We start from the raw sequence: 17,688 nt of genomic DNA, 5'->3' as shown, positions 1-17,688 counted from the left end.
GGTGAAAAACTAAACAATCATTCCTAATAAAGGTTTATGAAAGTAGAAGGAATAAATGCAAGAAGATGAGTGGGTTTTTGCTCTAAGGACTAATTAGTATTAGTCACAATAAGTTGAATAATGGAATAAAAAGAGTGCCTATAAAAGTTTGTTATTGACAGCATGTTGAAAGAAGTTGCAAGCACGCTGAATGACAGGATCAAAACTAAAAATACTGAATAGCTTGGAGAAAACAACAACAAGAGATTCCATAAAAATTATAAAGTACTGTCTGTAAAACCTGGACGTCAAATGCACAAGTACAAAATGGGGTCTAATTGTCTAGGCAGCAGTGCTGCAGAGAAAAATATGTAATTACAACAAATAGGAACCCAAGTATGACGTTATAAATAACTAATTAAATTGAAGGGTACCCTGAAAGGCACAGAAAGCAGTCATTTTGTTCTGCTTGGTGTTGATCAGGAATTGAATGTAACTCTCAGCCCAGTGTGATGGTGGGACAGAGAGAAGAGTAATTCTTCCTGAAGGCAGCACCAAAAGGAAGCTTAGAAAATGTGATTAGTGGAGGAACTGCATTTATTTTATCACCCTTGTCCAGACTTCTTTATAGACGTCTCTGACTGCACAGTGATTTACTGGAAAATGTAATTAATGAGCCAATGCATGATGAAAGGTAGGACCAGAAATAATGCCTTTAATTAGAATTCAAGGAGATTTATGTAAAATATTAAGAAAAAAAAATCAAAGGATAAGAATAAGCACTGAAGCACACCTGCTTTTGAAATCACCTTCTCTGGATCAATAACACATTGTTAACATCTGCCAAGCATCTAGGTAACCTTTAGAGAGGAGGAAGTATTAAATAATTCTAGAGCTAATTTTAGACAGATTTATTCAACTTTCACAACTATTGAGTGGTTACTTTCCTTTCTTTCCTAATAAAGTCACTATTTTTATCTAATATCAATAACATAAATCACCATTATTTTCCTTTTTTTTTCTGAGGATGACTAATTCTATGACTGATTTCACAAGAGCAATACTAAATTGTAATAAGAAGCCAGCACACTTCTTTTCAGGAGGCGTTACCTGATAACGTTGCTTAATTCTTTATTACACTACTGCAAATTTCAGACTGGAAAACGTAAATGGGTTGGCAGTATAATCAGTTCTGAGAATTTTGATAGGAGATGTGGAAAGTGCTGAAAGTGATGGCTCAGAAATACAACCCTAAATGTGAAAAAACTGAAGGCTTTCATCTTTCAAATGCAGAACAGGAGCTTTTAACAAGAAAGAGAACAAACAGTGAGGTTGAAATTACTTGTTGATTAAAAAGCAAATATTTGAAGAGGATTTGGTGCTCTGGAGAGGTGGCAGGCTGTGCAGATCCTACACTGCCTGAGCACAGCCAGGAAAAACTGTGAATACTAAAGCAGCTAAAATAGTCTACCTCCTGTCTTGATTTATCCTTTACATTGCTGTAAACATTTTAAACCTCCACATCCACATTAAACTGTGGAATACAGAATCAGTAGAATTCTGTTTAATTTTTCTGACTTAGTTCCTAAGCTACACGTGGCTGGGTGCTGGAGGAAGGATCACAGTGTGCTGCTCTTGTTCTTGCTCTCTTCCCACACACTCACTGCTCAGTACCACAGGGATTGAAACGGGGTCAGATGGACTCTTGGGATAATCACTAAGGCACCTCTTTTGCTGGCCAGATCAGGGATGCTTGACCCCAGCAGAAGTTTTAATTATTTGATTATCTGAGATTTGGGAGTTTTTTTCTGAGAGTTGTTTTAATATTACTGCAGTGACTTGCTAGAAGTTCTTTGAAGAGCTGAATGGCCACTAAACAACGGTTTAAAAAAATTCTTTGTTCTAACACTGCAAGTCAGAAGCATTATTGATCCATAACATGGCTACTCAAACAGGAACCACTGAGCTGGAGGGGGAGCAGAGCATTGCCTCCTTCACTTCCTAAGCTTTGAAACCTGCTTTAGCAAGAAATGGACAGAGCAGTGTCTTGCCTTTGTGTCCAGGAAACTGTACAAACATACAGGGATGTAAAATATGTACAAATCTTGGGAAAAAAACCTGATTAACATTTTAAATTTCTACTTCATGGGAAATGCTGACATTTCAGAGCTTAGAGTTTCAGCAGAAATTTGAATGAAATGACGTTTGTGGGAACTGCTCACCTGCTCACCGAAGGCAAGATGTTTGTTGTGGCTTTCATGACAGGACAAAACAAACCATGATAAAAACAACTTGCACACTTTCACACTGCATGCACACATTCAAGTTAGAGCCACCTGCCAGCAGCAAGCAAATATTGCAATGAAGAACAAAAAGTTTTTGGTGAAGGTAGGACAAGATGTATAAAGAAATTGTCTAAAGAACTGATTGCTACTGTACATGGCAGTGATTAATCAGTGCAATGAACTACCTCAGGAGAGGTTGTTACTTTTCCTTAAGGATGTTCTCAGGATTTTCATGTTCATATAAGCTTCCAGCATCTCCAAAATTAAAGCTGGGGAGAAAAAAAAAGGGAAAGGATATGAAGAAGAGCTGTCCTGGGAACCAGCTCTTCATTATTTACCTTGGCACCAAACAGAAGAAAAGTTAGTGAAGTATCTAATTAATCTTTCCAGTTTTTAAATATAGATGTTAGCTTCAAATAAAGAGATAGAGGGTCTTAGGCTTGTTGATACAATCAGTGGTGGTCCTTGAGGACAGTTCCCTCTGTTGCTTTTATGAAATAGGCGAACTCTTGCCTATGGAGAGAACAAGATACTTACGGCTTAACACAGGGATCTGATTTCCCACTTTGTTTCCTTCTGTGCTGACAGTGAGGTCCCAAATAATGGTACAAACCTTCTGTACTGAGTTTACATGGTGATGTGTTGGCTGTGGCTGGGGGGCTGCAGGGGTGATCTCTGTGACAAGACACCAGGAGCTGTCTCCATGTCAGGCACAGCTGGTTCCAGCTTCCTTAAAAATGGATCCAGCACTGCTCAAGGCTGGGCCCATGAGCCAAGCTCTGCCTCAGCCCAGCACACAGACAGACCACAGCCCCCTCTGCACATCACAGCTGAAAGCAGCACTTTTCTCCAAGCTGCTGGCTGTCAGCATCACTTTATTCAGCAATACTCAGCAATTAGAGACACAAAAAGGCAGCAGGATGGCAGGTATTACTTGAAGGCCTTTGAATATCAACTTTCTTAGAGCAGGAGAGGAAGATGCATTGTTTATTATTTGCTCCACTTCAGTCGTTTTCCTCATTATGTGATAAATACAGAGCAGGAACAGCAGGAACAGCTCAGGAGCAGAATGCTGAAGGAAAAGCCTAACACATATAACAGGACTAGGTATTCTCCATCCTATAGTTTGGGGTTTTTTCAGAAAGACATGTCTTTGTTCCGGGAAGATAAAACCAGTCAAAAGCAAGGGACATTGTATTTTGGATATATCGCTAGCTTTTTACATCTGTGACAAAGGCATTATAGTGTACAACATTTTTTGGACCAATTATAGCTGTTACTTGGAATTCAAAAATTCAATGTATAATTGCATGTGTGAGTGGAAAATACTTAATTTCCCAAGTAGATAAAATGAGCACTATAGAATATATTTTACTTTTCCAAAGCCACTAGCAAAGCAATGTGCAAAGTAATTTAGTGGTAATTTCTAGTGATCCAAATTTAAAAATAAATGCCTTAAAGCAAATAAATTCCATGAATTTATACACTTTTTTTTTTTTTTTTTTTTAACCAGAAATTGGCTGATTTCAACTGAGAATGGCTCCAGATCTATTTGTTCAAAATGTATTGAATTACTTCCTCCTACAAAACAAAATTTACCACAGATGGTTCAGGAACAATGTGTGATCTCTCTATTGCAATATCAATTTATTTGGTTTACTTAAATACAAGGGTAACCTCCCAAGTCAGAGAACCAGAAGTAAGTTAAGTCTTAGATAAGGCTATTTATATGACTACGAAGGCTCAGAAATTTGAGTGATTTCTGAGACAACTGTTTTATTTGTCAAGATTTCTGTAAATAGTCATGTGTGGTAAAGAAAATGACCTTCAATGACCTTATTGCGCAAACATCAAAATGTACCAAGGCTGCCTATTCACATATTTGTAACTCTTCATTTGCTTCTGGAAAATAAGATTAGATAATATGTTAAAATACATGGAAATGGTGTTATTTTAAATGTTATTCAAGCAGACATCATAATGCTGTTGTAAGATTATAAATTTTAAGAGCTTGTGCCCAAATACTCCCCCAACATGTGTTTGAAGATGACAGATTTCATGATGTATAAACATTTAAGCGAAAATAAGAGCTGTTTTTAAAAGGTTTTGTTTAAAAACACCCAGCCTGTGAATGCTGTTATAGTGTGCTGTGCATAAAAACATCTTAATTTCAGTCTTAACCTCAGTCTTTTATAATTTACAAATGCTTCAGTGTCAGCATTAAAAGCAGGCACACTGTTGTCCCTTTCTGGAATGCAAGACCTTAATTGCATGAAAGTTAAATAAAACTTGTGGCTCTTTACTATGACCAGTGCACTTATCTTTCACAGTATTATTTGCTTTACTGAGGTGAAAATAAGTGTTACAGGACTGGGATACACTCCTGATGTTTTCTTGCTGTGACCAATACAAATGCCACACCATTAGATGTTGAATTCTCTTTTTTTTTTTTTTTTTTATTTTGTGGTTTGGAAAAACCCCCAAACACATGTTATTTTTAAGGTGGAGCAAACACCACAAGACAGCTGAGCTGATGGGAAAGCTCAGTGCCAACAGACAGAGTGGTCCAGCCCCCATTCCCTGCCCTGTGCTGCTGGGGAGGGGAGGAGGTAGAGAAATTAGGAGTGAATTTAAGCCTGGCTAAAAGAGATCAATGGGAGGAAGATGTCTTTAAGATCTGATTTTAGTTCTCATTATCCAACTCTGATTTGGTTGGAAATAAATTCATTTCCCCAATTAGAGCCTGTTTTGCTTTTGACAGCAACGGGTGAGTGATCTCCCTCTGTCCTCATCTTGACTCACAAGTCTTTCGTTATATTTTCTCTCCCTGTCCAGCTGAGGAGGGGAGTGACAGAGAGATTTTCATGGGTACCTGGCATCCCCTACAAGTGTTCAAGGCAACACACTTGGACTGTAGTTATAAGTCACTTAACCCATGTTGGAGAAGCACTTGATTCAAGATCATAGAATCAAAGAATTTTAGAATGGTTTTGGTTGGGACGGGACCTTGGAGACCATTCAGTTCCAACCCCCTGTTGGGGACAGAGACACCTTCAGCTAGACCAGGTTGCTCAGAGCCCCTTGTGAGTTTATGGCTTTTCTCTTAGCAATAATCACCTCATAAGAGTGCAACTGTGAACAAGCGCATTTAGCAAAACATCATGCAAATGAAAGAAAAACAAATTAGAGACTTTTTCCATCTCATTGAGCTTTCTAAAGGGTGAAGAATTAGTTTATAAAAGAAATGGAAGTACTTTTTGCTGTGCAGATATAAGTTTGTCACCCTAGTTATTTTTCCAAACCCTGTTTTAAATGCAGAACGCAGCTTCTCAGTTCCCAAGCAGTGTTCCTTGTCAAGGACAAGTTGAACCAATTTGTTTGAGCTAATATATCCTTCCAGTTTCTGACCAGAATGAGAAGCATAAAGAATAAAGCCTGCCTTAAATGTTTCTTGCTGGTGTTAACAAGCACCTTTGCTTGCAGCAGGATAATTCCATAGAAAGACAAATTTGAGGATCAACGAGTTGGTACACCATGTTAATCCAGTAAAACCCTGCAGTTTTATAGACTCATTTTCTGGTTGGCTTATACCAAAGTATTGCAGTGAGTCAGGATGATGCAGTGAATATCTTGGTGAAATATCTTGGCTTTAGAGTAGTTCAGTGACAGCAGAGGAAAAAGAAGAGTTTTGCCTGAAAACCCAGAAATGTTTGCAATCCACATATTATTGACAGGCTCTAAGGGTCTGTGTCTGCGTTTTCAGCAATGTAACTCTTGTAGAATTTTAGGGAGGTTTTATTAGAAGAAATGCCATAACTCTTCACAGGTCCAGCAGAAATGTTGAGTTTAAGTGTAAAAAAGTAATTAAGGAGATAGGAGAAGACTGTTTCTCTTCCTTCTCTATTGTGTGGAATTTTAAGGGTGTTCTGGGGTTCTTTACTCTGCACCTTCTAAAAAGTCCTAAATCTTGTCAACTGACACAAGATAACTAACATTTAGGTGCCTTGAACTATATTCTTGATGAACCTTACAAATTTTATATATAGGAAATCAACTGGTTTCATCAAACATTTCTGAAGTTTGTAGAGGCCATTAAAATTATTTCAATAAAACATTTGTGAAAAATACAATTATTTTACTGATTAATTTGCTAATTAGTAAAATTGTAGCTAGTTATTTTGAAGTAAAATGGTAATTCTAAAAAAGTACTTAGGGTGAAATTATATGTTTGAGTGCCAGTCTGTGCTTTGCAGGAACATCATAAATGTTCAAGTTCATTCAATGGTTCCTTCTGTGTTGCCTGGAGAAATATTTTTCAACATGAAACACCAGGTACCTGGATATTAACTGAACCCTTCTTTATGCAGCATTTCATTCTACAGCTCTGGCTCACTTTGCATAGTTCTTTCTTGTGCAGATAATGGCATAGCTGACACCAAAATAATTGTCTAAATAAATAGTACCCAGAGTAATGGGGTTTGTAAGAGCGTTCCCTTAGCTTGTATGAGTCCATTCTAGGCAGTAGTACAAATATTGGCTTCATACAGCACAGTGAGGCACCAATTAGTGCCTTCTCTTCTTTTTCTTTTAAGTGTACTAAAGAAAAGCAGGAGAAAGCAAATGGATTCCTCATTTTGTGATGTGAGAGAGGGAAGAACAAATATGTTGCTGCATTTGATATTTCTCTGAGTCTGCTTTTAACTTCTTTAAAAGGAACAGGAGATGCTGTAATTACTCTGAAAAGCTTTTTGTAAATACCTGCTTTTCTAAATCTTTTCAGTGTCTGTAACAGAAACGGCCTTGTTTCAGAATAGCTAATGTCATCAGTTCTCTGTTTTTCTTGTCTAAGTCTGTGACGTGATTTTTCTGTTGGTATAGTTACTAACATTAAGAAAAACCTCTTCAAAGTGTTATCCTCTTGTACAAGAGGCTTCATTCTTCTTCTATAACATTTACTGCATCTTGGTTTTGACAATGCTTATTTAGTATGGAGAGGAAGAGAAGGCTGAGGTGACAGTGACTAACTGGGATGAAGCTTGAAAAATATCACTTTCCTCTCAGAGGGAAGCCTGGCTTTGTAATAAGAAAACCTCTTCTTGTCATGTAAGTAAAAACAGTGGATCAAGTAAGCTCAGGGACAAGAACCTCTGACTTTCAGCCCAATGCCATTGTTACAAAGTCCAGGTCCTAAGAAAAGCAGGTGGGTCTTGTTGCAGTGGGGATACTGCAACACGCATATATCAAACCAGGAGTCCCCTGGAAAGGAAATATATATGGACAGACAGATTCTTGATAGCTGTTTCAGAGATGTTTATTTCTCCAGCCGCATGGCCGGGGCTCTGCCCAGGAACTGTTCCAGTCACGGGACCAAGGGTCCTTCTGCCCGCGCAGGGAACACAAACCAACCAATGGGAACGAGGCTGAGCAGGGGCAGGGAAACCCCGTGTCTGTGCCCTCAGGGCCCCTCTCCCAGGGCTACACGGCGGGGGAGGGACCCCAACACCTCACCCGTTTTATTTTAATAAAAGGAGAATGAAAACAACTGGATAAACATAACAAGAACAGTTTCAAAACAAAACAAGCCACCCTCCTGAGTCTTTAAATGTCCAAACAGATTCTCTGGAACATCTTAGGGCTGACAGAAGGGAGACAGAATTCTCTGAGCATGCTTTGTGGGGAAACTGAGGCAGGAGAGGGTTTAACTTCTTCCCTCCCCCTTTTCATCCCCCACTCGGCATTGGAAAGGGATTTTTGGGGAAACAATTGGCAAAAGCATGGTTTTGTGAGGGAAACCATGGATGAAAAAATGGATTGGGAATACACTGGGGGTAATAGGACATAGGGTAAAAGGGAAAGGTGGGATTAGGAAAGGGAGACTGTAGGGGGGACTTACAATGGAGATACTGTCTAACATGACTACGATTTTTTGCATATATACTGCCTTTTACAGGAACACCATCAGGCCCAGTGACCTGCGATGCTTGTAACCCTTTTCTACCTCGTATAATTTTGAATTGCACCACCTCTCCATCTCCCAAGCTTGGGATGTATTTTTCAGGGTTATTCTTTTTAATAGCAGTTCTATGCACGAATATGTCTTGCTGGTTGTCACACCTTGTTATAAAACCATAATTTTGCTTAACATTATACCATTTTACTATCCCTAAGGTCTTAGTTACTATGATCTTTTTCCGAGTGGCTGCTGTTTTCTGTCTCGCTGCGTCTTTGCTCTCTCCTTCGGTCGCTCCCGTGTTGGAATTGTAGGGGCTGCTGGTGCCTGCGCGCTCTTCCCGGGGTCGCGTTCGGGGCTGCGTGGGCCGGGCCGGGCCGCGCCGCTCAGTTCTCCGCGCGTCGCCTCCTCTGGTCGCAGCTTCGCTGCCGCTGCCGGGCGCTGCACCCACGTCTCGGCCGGGCCGCCGGGCGACGACTCCCCTGCGCCCTGCTCCAGCGCGTGTTTCGGTTCGGCGCGGCTCCGTCTCGGTCGGGCATTCCCGGGGCTCGCTCCACCACACGCTGCACGCGGCCGGGCAGGCACCGCCGGGTCCCGCCGCGCCTCGCTCCGCCACCGACACTGCGGCTCGCTTGGCTCCGCCCGCACGCGGGAACTGCCTCGCTGCTGCTCGCAGAGCACTCGGCGCACGTGGCCTGGGCCGCACGGTCCCTGAGCCAGGCTTCCCTTCACCAGGACACAGCTGACATTGCTCAACAGTCTCGGTAACTAAATAATATTCACGAAAATATTCTTCCATCGGCATATATTTTGACTCCAGTATTAACTGTGTCCAAACGGTTTTCCAAAAGCCCTTGGTAAGAATTAAATCCCAAGAAACATAGAAAAAGTTCTTAAACAACCATGCCAGGAAGTGTTTCAGTTCTTTTTGAGCTTGAATCAAGCTAAAATTTACAAATCGTTGTTCAAGAATCATTTTAAGTTTAAGATAAATGTCCATATGCGGCTCGGAGAGCCAAGAGTCTTCCCACTGTTCCTCCATAGTTTAGATACGGAATAGCAAAGCAAAACCAAGAAGAGGAATCCAAAGTTTCCAGGGTTTACTCACACAAATCAGTCGCTTAGGGATCGGGGATCGTTCTGCCCGCATTCCCCACCATTTGTTGCAGTGGGGATACTGCAACACGCATATATCAAACCAGGAGTCCCGTGGAAAGGAAATATATATGGACAGACAGATTCTTGATAGCTGTTTCAGAGATGTTTATTTCTCCAGCCGCATGGCCGGGGCTCTGCCCAGGAACTGTTCCAGTCACGGGACCAAGGGTCCTTCTGCCCGCGCAGGGAACACAAACCAACCAATGGGAACGAGGCTGAGCAGGGGCAGGGAAGCCCCGTGCCTGTGCCCTCAGGGCCCCTCTCCCAGGGCTACACGGCGGGGGAGAGACCCCAACAGGGTCTGGATTCCATGGCTACTTGGTTGCACTGATCTCATGAAAGTTTATGATGTACACTGAAAAAAAGATTGTTGGGGCTATGTCAAATTCCAACAAACCCTGTATGTCACACACTCACCAAGCAGGAATTGTGAAGGAAGAGTCTCAAATGAAATTAAATGCATTTTAAATAAAATTAAAACAGCAGGCATAATAACATTGATTAAATTAAATTGGCTTTTTTCAAGAAGGAACTCTGAGTGAACTGATGAATGGTTTGAAGAAACACGGTGCTATTCCTCCTAAAGCAGTTAGTGTATTTTTCTTGAAATGTTATCTTGCCTTTTTATTCATTTGTGCATCGAACCTGGTATTTTTTCCAAACATAAATTTGATTTTTCCCCTTTTAGCTGGAAGTGGAAAGAAGCACATCAGTATCACAAGCCACATTAAAATTTTAACAGAGAGCCTTTTTACAGAAATGCCAAAAAGTCCTTAATTTAAAATGCAGAATATACAAGATCTCAAATAGCTTAAAAAAAAAAAAAAAAAAAAAAAAAAAACACAGAAAGAGGACACTTTCATTGAAATATCTTCCTTTTTGACTACTGAAAGGTACTTCTGAGGTCTCTATTTTTTATGAATACCTCCAGAAAACGATAGTTCAAAACCTTGAGCACAGAGTTGGCAAAATGTGCACTCCTCTCTCCATGACGACTGCAATTACACTTCTGGAAAATAGCCCAGGGAGTGCTCAACTGGACGATGAGAACTTGCATATCTCAGCTTCCTCAACAAAGGCTTTTTTTTTTTTTTAATTTTGTTTTCAAATTCTGCTCCTAGCACATGGAGAGAAATGTAAATAGCTATGCCAGAGAGCTCTTGCTGTTAACAGCTGCGGGTGTTTATTGAAAATCTCTTTTCTATTTCATGGCATACGATCTCTAACTCAAAACCTTGAAGTTTAGAAAATTGCATTGATAGCCTATTCTTCTGATATTTACTGGTAGATTAGATAAAGGTGAAGAGAAATAAAAGCTTGCAGAGCACTCAATGATACCTGAAATGGAAGCAAACTAGATTTTGTTCGTTAATGTTATTGAACTGTCCTCTGTAATTTGCACAAGTTCTTCACATTTGGGAGAATTTGTTGCTGTGTGAACCAGGATACCAATAAATGGTGAAGTTCCTTGATTTCTGGTGCATGGAATTATAGCAGTTCTGTATCCAGAGAAGAAAACTGACTGCAAAACTGGTGTCCCAGAGGACAAGAGTGTTGTCGCAGCACTCTGGAAAAGGGCCAGGAGCACTGCAATTCGTCCCTAATAAAGCAGCTGGGACCATAGCTGGCTACTTCTTTACAGCAGTGCAAGTGTTACTGATCTCATTGGAGCCACCAAAGATATAACAACAGGAACACTTTACCTTTGTTCTAAATAGGCCACAGATTTCTGTAATCCTGATTTACAAATCCCTTGGTTCATGTGGTCTGTTATGGACCACAAAGGGTGATTAATAAGTATGGGCTGGTGTGGGCAGTACTACCTAATTTATATGGGGCCTCCAGCCTCTGTGAGTGGCTGCTTTCCAGTGCCTGTGGTTCCAGGAGAAACACAAAAGGTCTGTGATGTTTCTCAGAAATTCTCCTTGTACTTGGATATCTGGTTGGTAATGCTGTACCTGAGTTCTTGATGTGCAAATAAGTGTCAGCCCTTCCTTTCACCAGCCCCCCAAACAACATTTATAAGATGAAACTGTAAAGAACCCCATGTAAATCTGGAGCTGTAGTTTTAATACTTTAAATTAAATCATGCATTACAGAATATATTCACTTGGGTATCTTTTTTGATAATGATTCACACTGTTCTAGAGAGCAGTGTGTTATTCTGGTAATTGCAGGCAGAGGATGTACCTGAGCATTTCATTTAGAGCAATAAATTCAATAGCTTTGCCTGAACAAGTCAAAAAACAATTTTGTAAGCATAGCATGTAGCAAACTCAAATTATCCTCCAAAGGTGTTGTATTTATATACTAGCCAAGTAAATATTGTACCTCCCAATAATAAAATTTTTCCAACACATCTATTGTTTGGAATAACACAAACTCATCAATTTTTAAAAAATTATTTGTGGGTAACGAGTAACGTTCCATTGCTATTGTGCATAAACAGCAAATTTTATGCTAAAATTTTTATGTGAAAGCTGAGCAGGAGATTTTGGTTGTATGCATCAGACTTTTTTGGAAGTGATAAAATTTCACAGCTGTGAAAAAGAAAGGCTCAAGTATTTTCATGTGGCCTACCTCTGTTTATTGCTCCAATTTCAAAATGGTATTTTAACAAGTAAGGAAGTGCATGTAAGTGCTAAATGAGTTTCCTTATCTTTCTTAGGTGCCTGCTGTGTGAGCTCTTCAGGTACCTGAGGGTGAATGAATCATTCAATTCATCTGCATGGATTGAGATGCTGTTTTCGCTGTGTTATTTTTGGATTTTGGAATATTTTGTAATAGTTGTACGTGTTTGATAAATCCAGCTCACTTGAACCTTTGGAAGTGATGATCATAAACCTTAAGAAGCGTTGCCTATAGGTGTAAGGAGGACAGCTATGACAAGTGCCTTTTATTACACTCTTAAATACAGTTTTACCTTTTGGACTCTACCCTAATCCGGTGCAGATACAGCTATTATTTATTAAAGGTTGAAAAACCATAAAACTGTAAAGTAAATACCGTGTTTTTTCCCTTTCCAAACCATTTCTGAGAAATCACCGAATCGCCCCCTGAGCTGCCAGTTCCACACCACTGAAACCCCGCTGAAAACTAGGAGATGATACTAACGGGACGCGCACCCTTCCCAACCCCGTCGGAAGGATGGGGTGACTTAACCTGGCGAGTGGGTCCCCACCGGTCCCCCCTGCATGGGACGGCGGTGGCACCCCGGGGCGGGCAGCGAAAGGGGAGCGGGGAGGGCGAGGAGAAGGAAGAGACGGGGAGAGAGAGGAGAGCAGGAGAAGGGAGGAGAGGTGCCGCTGCGGGAGCGCTCCCGGCAGCTCGGGACGGCGGCCCCGGCTCCCGGCCGGCGAGAGGCGCTGCGGGAGCGCGGCCGCGGGGCCGGATCGGCAGCGGGAGAGGTGCGGGGGGCCGCGGTGGGGGCGGCTCCGCTCCCGGAAGGGACGGCTGGGCTGGAGCCACCGCCGGCAGCCCCGGGCTGCGGGAGCAGCGCGGAGGCGCGGGCGGCAGCGGTGCCAGCTCGGCTGTCGGGGGCTGCACCTGCGGAGTCGCTGCGAGCCCGCCCGTGCCCCGTCCGAGCGCGGGGCTGTCCGTGCTCGGTGCGGGCTGTGCGCTCCGTGCCCGAGCCGGCAGCCGAGCCCGCGGGAGCGGGACCTCACCTCCCAGCCCCACCGGGCTGCGGAGTTCGCAGCAGCAGCAGCCCTCGGCGGCGGCAGCGGTGCTGCTGCTGGTACGTGATTTCCCTCTCCTGCCGAGGTTCCTGGTGAGTCCGTCATTCTTAATAGCGACTTGTCTGGGGGATTGTTTTGGTTTTGTTCTCTTTTTTTTCCCTTTTCTTTACCCCCAGAGAAGGACCCGAGGAGGGAGCCTGCGGCACGGTCCCAGTGGAGACCCGCCCGCCGGAGCCCTGCCCGGAGCGGGGGCTGCGCTGGCCCGGCTCCCCCCGCGGAGACCGGGTGCTTTTGGTGTTAATAACCTGATAGGGGATGCCTGCACATTTGGTTCGGTTTTATTTTTTAATGCCTTCTGCAGCGTGTTGCTGTGAAAATTCAGGGTGGTGGATCTCGCCGGTCACTGATGCCGTCTGGGGTTGTTGTGCCGTGAGAGGGATGGTAAAGAACGGGCTCTCAGTTGTTCTCTTCGCCACTGAACAGGTGAGCGGCTCTGTGGCGCCCAGGTGAAGATCGGCTCTTGCCGTGCGATGCCTGGATTTTTCTTCCATGTTTTTGCTCTAAAAATTATAGTTACTTATTCTTAAATACAGTAATGTATAGCTTTTATTTTATGACTGTACAAAGAAAAGAATAAATTATGGAGGCTGAGAACCCCTCACATAGTAGTTTCTGATGCTTGATAGCTACTGAATGCAGCTAACCACCACTCATTTCAGTATTCCAAGTGTGGAATGGGAACAGTCAGGGATTCTGCACCCCAGAGTTAGTGATTCTTGGAAAGCCTTAGCAGAAAAGATTTAACGTGACTGCCAGGGAAAAAGCCCTTTAAGTGAATTTGAGAGGATAGAGGAGCAGGTGGGACAATTACCTGTGAAATGCACGGGTGTTACTGTTTTGCTGTATGCACTTCAGCTGAGAGAGCTGCTCAAGGTGCAGCTCATTAAGCATTTTAAAGCCCCTTGCAGTAAAGACGTCTGGAGCATACATTGTTTTCTGTGGATCCAAAAGAAAGAAGGAATTGGATCCTTGCCTAAAAAAGTTGAGGTGAGGAATGGCCTCTTTACTCAAGAAAGGAAGAGTTTAAGGACAGCCAGTGCTGGAAATTTGAAGTTGGATATCCTGAGGCTAGACAGAGGGTGCAGTTTTATAAATAAAAGCACTCATTAGATTAATAAGGTCTTAGTTTTTCGTCACTGAAAAAACTTTAAACCAGGGACTTTTTTTCTAAAGGCAGGTTTCTTTATAGCAGGACTTAGTATGGGGAAATTTTATGGGCTATATATAGGGGAGGCCAGAACAAGTGATCATAATGAACCCTTATTGCCTCAATTAGGTGCATAATCAGGAAAGCTGCATCATCTCTGAGAGCACATGTCATGCATTCTCTCTTTCCTTTGCTCCCCCAACCTCCTGGATGTAAAAGGGCTCAATAATATTGAGAGCAGCCCGGAGGAGAAGAACTTGGGGGTGTTGATTGATGAGAAGCTCAGCATGACCTGGCCACGTGCCCTTGCATCCCACCAAGCCAAATGTGTCCTGGACTCCATCAACAGCAAGGTGGGCAGCAGGTCTGGGGAGGGGATTCTTCTCTGCTCTGGTGAGACCCCACCTGCAGTGCTGCATCCAGGTCTGGGGCCCCCAGCATGGGAAGGATGTGGACCTGCTGGAGTGAGTTCAGAGGACACCACAAAGATAATCAGGGGGCTGGATCACCTCTGATACAAGGACAGGCCGAGAGGATTGGAGTTGTTCGGCCTGGAGAAGAGAAGGCTCTGGGCAGACTTTGTAGCATCTTCCAGTACTTAAAGGGGGCTAGAAGAAAGCTGGAGAGGGTCTTTTGACAAGGGCATGCAGTGATAGGACAAGGGGTAATGGCTTTAAGCTGAAAGAGGGTAGATTTAGATTGAATATTAGGAAGAAATTCTTCACCATAAGGTTGGTGAGGTACTGGAACAGGTTGCCAGACAAACTGAATGACCCATTCCTGGAAGTGTTGAAGGCCAGGTTGGGTGGGGCTTTGAGCGACCTGATCCAGTGGAAGCTGTCTCTGCCCATGGCAGGAGGGGTGGAAGAAGGGGAAATTTAAGGTTCAACCCAAGCCATTCTGTGTTTCTGTGATACCAATGGTTAGACTTTCACTGTATATTTTTCTGTGTATCTTTAATATAAATTATTTCCCAAGTGCAATTAGATCCACGTGTCTCCCTATTTCTGTTTTCTATCTAAGCAATTACAGGGAAGTTCTGGAAGATGAGAGTTGCTATTCATAAATCTGAGTAAGGTTTGAGGAATGTGGTTTGTAAGGTTCAGGTGTGGGTACAATTCCCAGGCAATATCAAAGTGTTTAAACATTTGAAGTTATTTAACATGCTAACATTTCTAAGCAGCCTTCAGTACTATGTTTACCCTTAAGAAATACTTACTACCCTGTTTGACTTTTATACATTTCATGGTAGTTGAAGTATTAAGTTCTTTAGGGATGGAAAAATGTTTATTGAACCAAAATTCTATGTGAATTTTGGGCTATAGCTGTTGTTCTTACAGTCGAAAGGCAATAAGCATGAAGGATCTTATTAAACAATTTTCAATGTGACGGTGCAGTCACCCAGTTTTTTGCCTGTCTGCAAAACATATTCTTATTACATAATGTTCTAAATCTCTTTATCAAGACAGATAAATTTCATATCTGATGACTAACTACCATCTCTTAATAGGACATTTGGTCTTGTGGGGTGGAGGGAGGAAGGGAATGTGTTTGCTAGAAGAATGGCTGAGGACATCTGCAGTGCAGGACTGTGTTGTGACTGAGCACTGCTTCCCAGTGTTTTATTGCCTTTTGCATTGCCTACATTTACTCTGCCTTCTAATCAAACTTCATTCATACCAGGGATGAGCACACTCATGTGTTTGTTGTCCCAGAGCCTGGAAACATAGGAAAGCAGAATAGGCAAGCAGAGTGGGAAGAGTAGACCTTGAAGACCAGCATGGATTTGGTTCCAAGAGCGGTAGGTAGGGGGTAATTTGTGGTAGGAGCAGGAAGCTCTTACGTGTGTATTTCTTTGGATTTTGGAGCAAGTTTTCTCAATCCTTTATACTGAAGGAACATATAGACATGTACATACAATGTATAAAAATGAGGCTTTCTGCATTCTTTCTGTTCCAAACACCTTGGTTCTGCTGTGGAAAAAAAAAAAAACAACAAAAAACCCCAAACCAAAACTGATATAAGCTCATCTCTTAGTCTGTCCAAGGTGTGATTGAGTGGCCCCATTTTGTGGGGCTTTCCATATGCTGGGGCACAGCTTCAGAACAGAATCAATTGCTTGAGAACTGAATTTGTCTGTTTTGTTTTTTTTTTTAATCTTTCTCTGCCTGAACTGATATTTCTTCATTATTCAATTACTCTAATCTATACCTTTTTATTTTCTTCGTAACTTCTCCCTGGGTATGCTTTTTGTATTGCTTAGAAACAGAAATGGAACCAGAAATGAAAGAAAATTCCATTGTGGTTTAAACTATATTCCACAAATGAGTATTAACGGGAAGCTCCTTAAATGAGCATTTTATTTATTTTGAAGAGAGTTTCCCTGCATCTTCACTTAAAAGCATCTCTGGAATACTTAAATTATCTGTGGCATCCCTCATTGTTGGCATATAGCTTTTTTTCGTGTGAGAGATTACCTTTCACCACAGCCTGTGCTTTTTAGGAGTGGTTGCATTATGTATGGGGATGACTTGTGATCTGCATGCAGCTGGACATAATCTTGTCTGCCCTGGGGGTCCAGTGACTTCTGGATCACTCTGCCACCTTTCACCTGTACCAGCTGTCCCTGGCAAGCTGAATAAGCAGCAGTGCATCCACAGATGAGAGGAAAACATGTTCACAGCATAAAGGTCTCCAAATTTGTATATAATTTATATAATACCTACAGAGATGGAGACAATGTAGGAATTGTATACAGCACCACTGTGTTTCCAGAGCTTGAACAGGAGAGTGGCACTTGAAGGAGATGTCTGGGTTTGGGGTTTTTTATGTGCATGATTCAAAAGTTACAGGTGATATCTGAATAATGTGGAAGCAAATGTCCACAACCACTGGAACTTTGTTTCCAAAGATTCTGCTATTGAGTATCTGGGGAAAAGTGGTGTTTGAAAGCAAGCCATTTGTCACTTGGAGATTATATTTTTCATTTGCAGTTACTGCATGACACAGCTGATGGCTTTTCGAGCAGTTGTATGTGCTTTGAATCTGAACTTGCCTTCTTGCTTCTGCAGCCATTGCAGAGCTCTAGAGAAGGTCAGTGTTGGGAAAAGTTCTACTTATTATTGGTTCTAAAACCTCATTCATTTTCCTGAATCTTTGCACAAAATCCCTGCTGCCTTGTGAATCAGGGAACAGAAAAATGAAGGAAATAAGGATCCAAATTCCCATTCTCACAATATTAAGAAAATAAATAGGTTAATAATGCCAAGATTAACAGGTGCTTAAACACACATGCAAATTTGGAAGGCTTCAGTTAAATAAATATCCAATTAAATAAAGATATGGTCTAGGAATTAGCATCCATTCACTGTAGGCATTAGTGCAGCAGTGGCACCAACTGCATCATGGAGTGTGTTAACATCCACAGCCAAG

The 17,688-nt window shown here is 42.1% G+C and overlaps 1 protein-coding gene across 7 annotated transcripts in view; it reads left to right on the top strand.

Annotated features, from left to right (window-relative positions):
* The first annotated feature begins 12,525 nt into the window (after nucleotides 1-12,525).
* SYTL5 (synaptotagmin like 5) overlaps nucleotides 12,526-17,688 on the top strand; it is an 84,187-nt gene continuing 79,024 nt past the window's right edge. For 3 of the 7 annotated variants that reach the window (XM_042035321.1, XM_042035332.1, XM_042035291.1), the window contains exons 1-3: nucleotides 13,058-13,141; nucleotides 13,411-13,532; nucleotides 15,940-16,057. Coding sequence is in view for 3 of the 7 variants with exons in the window: in XM_042035280.1 (XP_041891214.1) it covers nucleotides 12,567-13,141 (575 nt within the window). In the remaining 4 variants the exon portion in view is untranslated. Of the gene's footprint in view, nucleotides 13,142-13,410; nucleotides 13,533-15,939; nucleotides 16,058-17,688 lie in introns of all 7 variants that reach the window. The other 4 variants (XM_042035280.1, XM_042035268.1, XM_042035258.1 and 1 more) reach the window with 3 other exon arrangements.

The sequence above is a fragment of the Corvus kubaryi genome, unplaced genomic scaffold (assembly GCF_017639235.1).
Source record: "Corvus kubaryi isolate FWS band 111438036 unplaced genomic scaffold, C.kubaryi_AGA036_p1.0 133, whole genome shotgun sequence".
NCBI classification, from domain to species: Eukaryota; Metazoa; Chordata; class Aves; order Passeriformes; family Corvidae; genus Corvus; species Corvus kubaryi.
This window is presented reverse-complemented; position numbering and strand designations above follow the sequence as displayed.